Source organism: Coccinella septempunctata, chromosome 9 (genome assembly GCF_907165205.1).
Source record: "Coccinella septempunctata chromosome 9, icCocSept1.1, whole genome shotgun sequence".
NCBI lineage: Eukaryota > Metazoa > Arthropoda > Insecta > Coleoptera > Coccinellidae > Coccinella > Coccinella septempunctata.
The window spans coordinates 10,320,774-10,327,589 of NC_058197.1; the positions used below are offsets into that span (position 1 = coordinate 10,320,774).

General features: G+C 35.3%; 1 protein-coding gene across 1 annotated transcript; it reads right to left on the reverse strand.

Annotated features, from left to right (window-relative positions):
- Positions 1-687: 687 nt before the first annotated feature.
- LOC123319761 (larval cuticle protein A2B-like) lies at positions 688-3,744 on the reverse strand. Its single transcript, XM_044906684.1, has 2 exons — positions 3,587-3,744; positions 688-1,291 (listed from the first exon to the last, which is right to left on the reverse strand). The coding sequence occupies exons 1-2, from the start codon at positions 3,596-3,598 to the stop codon at positions 773-775; spliced, it is 531 nt and encodes a 176-aa protein (XP_044762619.1). The 5' UTR covers positions 3,599-3,744; the 3' UTR covers positions 688-772.
- Between the last annotated feature and the right edge of the window lie 3,072 nt (positions 3,745-6,816).

Sequence of the window (6,816 nt, forward strand, 5' to 3'; positions counted from 1 at the left end):
TTTTTTATAGTATTGAACACTTTATTAACTCTCTTGCAAGAACATTTTTGATTTTACTTAATCACTTACAGATTCCCTCCTATTAATTCAAAATCAATAAGAACTTTTTATTCCACAGTGAAAAATATACAGGATGCAAAAATTTTTCATTATTTTCTTGCTTCATTGCAACCCTTGCTATTGTAAATATTCTACACTTTTTTCAATTTTTCGTAAGTACTAACAGAAAAGGTCAAAGTATAATATTTTTGAAGAGGCAACCGTATTACCTTCAAATCAAGATGTCATTTAACTCCCCTTCCTATTAAAGTAGGGGATACTCTCATCGCGCTCACAGGGTTGACTCAAATTGATTGGAGCCAACCCTATAAAATGTACCCCTACGAAACAAACTTGAAATATTTTTGTATTTTTTCTGATTTTGCTTGAGCATGGTAGCCGAGATATTGAAGGTGTGGTACATTTTCAAATCGACACATTGTGTAATTTTGTCGATTCAATTCACTTTCAATTCCTGCAAACATCAAAACCTTCTGTCTGAAGACCACAAATGAAATTTAAACATGTGCAAATGCAGCACTTTATAAAATCTGTTCCGTTCCGTTTTCTTGTGAAGCTTCTTTCATCAAACTCTTAAATTGTGCAAACATAAAGAAAAGGTACAAAAAGGTAAAACAAAGAAATACATTTTGTAATAAAATCAACTTCATTTATTAACTGTACACACGAAAACATCATCAGCCAAAATTAACAACGAGTCAAAACACACATCTTAGAATACGTAGTTGTTGACGTGGTGGTATGGGGTGTATACAGGGTGGTTGTAGGAGTGGAATGGGGAGTACAATCCGGAGTAGCTGGTAACTGATGGAAGAGTGGCTACTCTAGCGGAAACAAGGGGTGCGGTAGCAACATGGTGGGCGACTGGGGTAGCTACGACATGGTGTGCAACTGGAGCGGTAGCAACGTGGTGCACAGCAGGTGTGGCGATTACATGGTGGGCAGCAGGGGCAGCTACAGCTGGTTCTTTGTGCACTACAGCGTTGAATCCGTTAACATCATCAGCAGTGTATTCAACAATACGTCTGGTACCGTCAGCTTCGACCAAGGAGTAGCTTCCTTGGACGGCATCACCGTTGCGTGTCTCCTCCTGGTGCTTGTTGTCGCCAGTCGATGGGTCGTTAACGGTGTATCCAAAGTTGTAATGGGCTGGGGCTTCTTCGGAGATGAGGTGGACATTAGGAACCACAGCAGCGTTAGCTACAGCCATCAAGGCGACTAGGGCGAATACCTAAAAAAATGTTGACCTTACTACCTGATTGGTTTACCTATTGGGATGGGATTTCACAGAACAAGACTAGATATCTGTTTGTTTCGTTGGAACTAAGGGGGTTTTGGATCTTTTCGAATGGATTTCGAAAATTTTCGCTTTAATTGGTTTTTCATTTTCAGTTTTCATTCTCAATTATTCATTTCAGGACAAGCTTTCCAGGTGTTCAATCTAATTTGACCTCTTTCATTGGTTGAAGTTAGTATAAAGTAAGGCAGCAAATAAAGATAATAGAAGATAATTTTTTCAACTAGGCAGCTTTTCAGGCATAATTCGTAAATACTAAATATTCCTCTCTCGAAAAGTAACTTTAGATACTGAAGAATCAAACATAATGAGACAGATCGCGGTAAATAACAGTTATGATGCGGAATTAATAGACAAAATGTTTGCAAAAAACTTATTCAAAACATGAAATAAACAGAACAAAAAAATATCCATGACATTTGAATATTAAAAGAAGGAAAAAATAAATAACTTCGAAATCTAGGGGTAGATAATATGTTATATTATACAGGGTGTTTTCAAAATGAGTCTTTCAACCAAAAATTGTCTACATAAAATTTCCAAGATGGCTGAGATACAACCCCTAGAAGTTCGACAAAATTTCATTGAATTTCAGGTACGGGACTGTGGAAGGTGACTCCGGCATCGCAAAAACGAAGCAAAACATAAACATTTGGCTGGACAATGAATGGTTCAGTACCAAGTTCATCGGATTAGATGCATCGGGTCACTTTTGAGAGAATCATAACTGTTGTATAGTGCAATTTAGGGTGAAGAAAAAATGTAGAAACTCGAGACAGTTTCTTGAAAGTGCTTATGTTAGTTATGTTGAAAAAGTGCTATGATGTTTTCCGATTTCATCCCATTTTTACGACGATTGTTGGAATGTTCGAACAAGAAGATTGTGATGGCCATTGTGAAAAAATTCGTGAACAATTTAGACGAATTTTACTGGTGGGATTTTGAAGTATTATTCTATTTTTTACACTTGTGTCCTAAGTCTCTTTTGTCAATTGGTATCGAAAAGAGCCATTTCATAAAATCATGTAAGTTACTAAAAAATTATGAGAACAATTCGGCAATACTAAGTTTCCATTTTCATTACCACGAAAATATCCAACGAGCCAATATCCTGAACCACGTGGTCGAATAAGGAGATGAGTGTTTCCCACTGCTTTGCGATTATTCCGCTAACAAAACGGTCTAGGGTCGTATAAGGATCTATTTCAGTAATTTTCAATATTTTCTTAACTTTATTATTTTCGAAGTTTTGTTTAAGTGATTTTTGGTGGAACGCTTCATTTTGACCAGTTCTACCTTCTGTTGAATAAAAAGCCTCACGTTCAAATTTACTCCGTATATATAACATATATTATATTATATTTATATATTTTGTTTCTGTACCAAATATTTCTTCACTCACCTGAAGATGCTAGATGCTATTGTGATAGCGAAAACCGTGTCATGGTTTAAAAACTCACTTCACTTTTGTGAAAATCGTTTAATCTGTTTAAAGTTTATGGCTAATTGCCTCTCTACGAGGGATGATTGAGAGTGCTTGAATTTTTTTTTAAATCTCAATGTTAACTTTTCGTGCCAAAAATGGATAGACTTTTCATTGAAGGGGTTTGTTATTAGACCTTTTTTTGTTATAGGGATTAAATGGGTGAACTTATTGAATCCAAAATCTGACTTTTATGTATTTTTAGGTATTTCAATTGATGAGGTATAACTAATAGAAACGAGGATTTTGAAAAGTCTTTTTTCTAATAAATTTATATAACTTGTTCCATTGAAAATCTAATGAGAAAATTCTATTTTCAATGTGTATCCCCCTCATCCATAAAAGTGTAGTTTTGTTGGGTTTTTCCACATGAAAAATCTAATCATTTGTAGGACGTACTTTTACCCAAAAATAACAAATTGATTCGTTTCAACCACTATGCAGGGTATGATGAGCAAATAAAATTTTGAAGAGGTATTTGTCGAATTGAGATGCACCTGAAACTAACTATCTCACTCATGCCTCATAGTTAGAGAGGGGTGAAATCGATAACCCTTTTCGATATTAAACCATAACTTTTCAGTCTTCGAATGTCATTAAAAAGACAATTTTATTTGGAAATGTATTGTTTTATGAGTTTTCATCGTAAAAATGATAGTGCCTACAAATTTCTGTAAAAAGTGAAATATGTTTGCTCAAGGAACACCTTAACCGTTAAAAAAAAATACTACAAAAGTAATACTCACTTTGAAAGACATGTCGATGATTCTACCAGAATGCTGATGTGAATACTGATACAAAAATCAAGGCACTGCATCTTTTTATACTAAAATCGTCAAGGTAGATGCTCCGGTCGGCCCAAAAACCAAATTAGAACAAGATTTCATTTCGGAAACGTCGTAAATATTGAAAGGTTAATCGGAATTTTTTTTTTACGAATTTTTGTCAGGATTCCGAAGAAGTTATTAGATTGAGATGACATTTTTAAATATTCACATCTATGGGAACCAGATCGAGGATAGGAGATAACCGAACTTGTAGGAGGTTGAAGGTCGCAATTTAAATGGATCTATTTCACGCTGCCGAAGAGGAATTCAGAACTCGATGTTGAATTATTATCCGGACCTTAGGGGATATTTGCCTTGTTGAAGTTGAGCAGTTTGAAATGATCAATAACGATAAATCATTACTTCTAATTTCCAGGATCTATTACACAGGCCAACAAAATGAAAAAAAAATTTGGTGCCGGAAATCTAACATCCGATTTTAGATGTTTTTAATGTACTGACTCCAAAAATGCCACCAGATTTTTTTCTATCAGCTCTAGTTTCTGAGATACACGTTACAGGTTAAATGGTATATTCAAGTTCAAAACGTAGTTTAAAATGTGTTCTTTTACATAACGGTAACAAATATGGCTCAATTCCTATTGGTCATTCTACTACCATGAAGGGAGAATATGAAAGAATAGCATTAGTTTCGAGAAAAATTAAATACGAAGAACATCAGTGGTCAATTTGTGTTGATTCAAAAATGATTAACTTCCTCCTTGGACAGCAGAGTGGTTATACAAAATATCCTTGTTTTTTGTGCCCTTGGGACAGCAGAGCTCAAAATGAGCACTGGGTGAATAAAAATTGGCCTTCAAGAGATGTCATTATTCAAGGAATACAAAACGTGATCAACGAACCTTTGGTTTCAAGAGAAAAAATCTCACTTCCGCCCTTGCATATCAAGCTAGGCCTAATGAAGCAATTTGTGAAGGCTTTAAATCGAGATGGAAACTGTTTTGGGTATTTGTCACGTAAATTTCCTGGCATTAGCACGGAAAAACTAAAAGCTGGTATATTTGATGGTCCTCAAATAAGGCAACTTGTTAAAGATCCACAATTCACCACATCAATGAACGAGACTGAATCTAACGCTTGGAGTTCATTTGTTCAAGTAGTACAAAATTTTCTTGGCAATCATAAAGCAGAGAATTACGTAGAATTAGTGGAAACTATGCTTTCAAATTTTAATATTCTTGGCTGTAACATGAGTATAAAAGTTCAACACCTCCACAGCCACCTAGATCGTTTTCCAGAAAACTTAGGTGATTGTAGTGAAGAACAGGGGGAAAGATTCCATCAGGATATGAAAACTATGGAAGATCGTTATGAAGGACGATGGGATAGCCACATGATGGCGGACTACTGCTGGAGCCTTCAGCGAGACTGCCCTAGTAAACTCCATTCTAGAAAATCGTATAAAAGAAAACATTTATATGATTAGTGACTAATGTAATTATGTAAATTAAGTTTTTGCAATAAATACTTAAATCCATGTGTCTTTGTTTTTTTTAACTGTCAATAGTAATATTATATATTATAACAGTTATAACGTAAATTATATACACAATTATTTTAAAAAATCTCAAAAACTAGATCTGATAGACAAAATCTGAGAACTTTTTTACATTCTGCATCCAAAAATTACTCAGGAACAGTTAAAAAATCGCAGGCACCAAAATGTGTGTTGGCCTGTGTTATCAACAATTTCAGAGTAATGGGTATTTTGTTCCTCTTCTCAATTACCTATACTTTCCCTCAAAGCGAAAATATCAGAGGAAGGTGTTCAGCTCATTGTAGTTGGGGAGCCGACGATGCTAAATCGGGACTTACTCGAGCGTCGTGAAGACCTAGTGGATTTTGAAAATCAGATGGTAGAGAAAAAAATGTTCTATGATGTATGCACTTTCAGCGGTGTAGCATCTGCAGGGTCTCAAAGATGTAAAAAAAAATCGTCAGGTGTACATACTCGAGCGTGTCAGATAAAGATACTGTATATGCCGTACGTGTCTCTGATAATGAATCCATGCTTATCTGACAGTTTGCGCGGTGGGACTGACCGTACGGAAGAGTTGAAAATAGTAAAAAAAAAAATTTTACAGCGTGTCAGATTTTTGCAGGATATGTTAATTGGACCCAAAGGAAGCTGCTTTTCAAGGGACTGACAATTTGGACGTGACGCAAGGTAAGGCGGTCCTTTGAAAATGTAAAAAAAAAGTTACTTGTACATACTGGATCGTGTCAGATTTACAGACAGATGGTTAATCTCGGTGTGTTGTAGATGTGTTGACCCATTAATCTGACATTAATCAAGAAGGGGTTTTCTCAATCTGACACTTAGATAAAATGCTTTTTTCTCGAATATTCCTCTGCCTGTACCCCTAATCGTCCTTGTATTCATTATGAAAGTTGTAGATAATAAAATTCTACACAACTTTTGTCTGAAGCAATTTTACATACTCTCAACCGTTTTCGAGTTAGAGGTCGATAAGGGCAAGGAGCTTAGCCACACATGCGAAAGGCGAAAGGGCAAGGTCAATGTAGAATCCCAGTCTAACCTACATTCATCCAATTGTCAAAATGACAAGGTTTTCTAAAATGACAGTTTGGAAATCAGTCACGAAAATGTTAGTATTGTCTCTGACTGGACCTTAGAATGTACTATTTTCCAACGAGTGAATTTTCGCTTCAGCATGTATCGCTTAACACCTCGCATTAATCGCCATATATCTCAAAAACGTTTGAACTTAGGAAAAATTGCTTAGGACAAAATTTTTGGAAAATGTTAATAATGTTATGCTCTACAACTTTTATAATGAATGCGAAAAAGAGTTGAAGCCTAGGGGAGGAGATAATTGTTGAAAAAAACTGATTTTTGTGACCTTAAAGGCTAAGTTTTATTGTTTCTGCTTGCTAAAACTGTCAAATTATATTTTTTTCGTTATTCTTGAATCATTAGCTTCAAAATAAAAAAACGCCACAGCGCTCGAGAATGTACACGTTCATCAATCCATTGATTTTAAATAGTGATTAGGGGTGTTGAGATACCTCATTTTGAAGATCTTATTGATAGTACGAGATCCCACTGCAAAATAACTAAACGTTCATTGCGTATTGAGTCAAACACACATTTTTACATAAGTTTA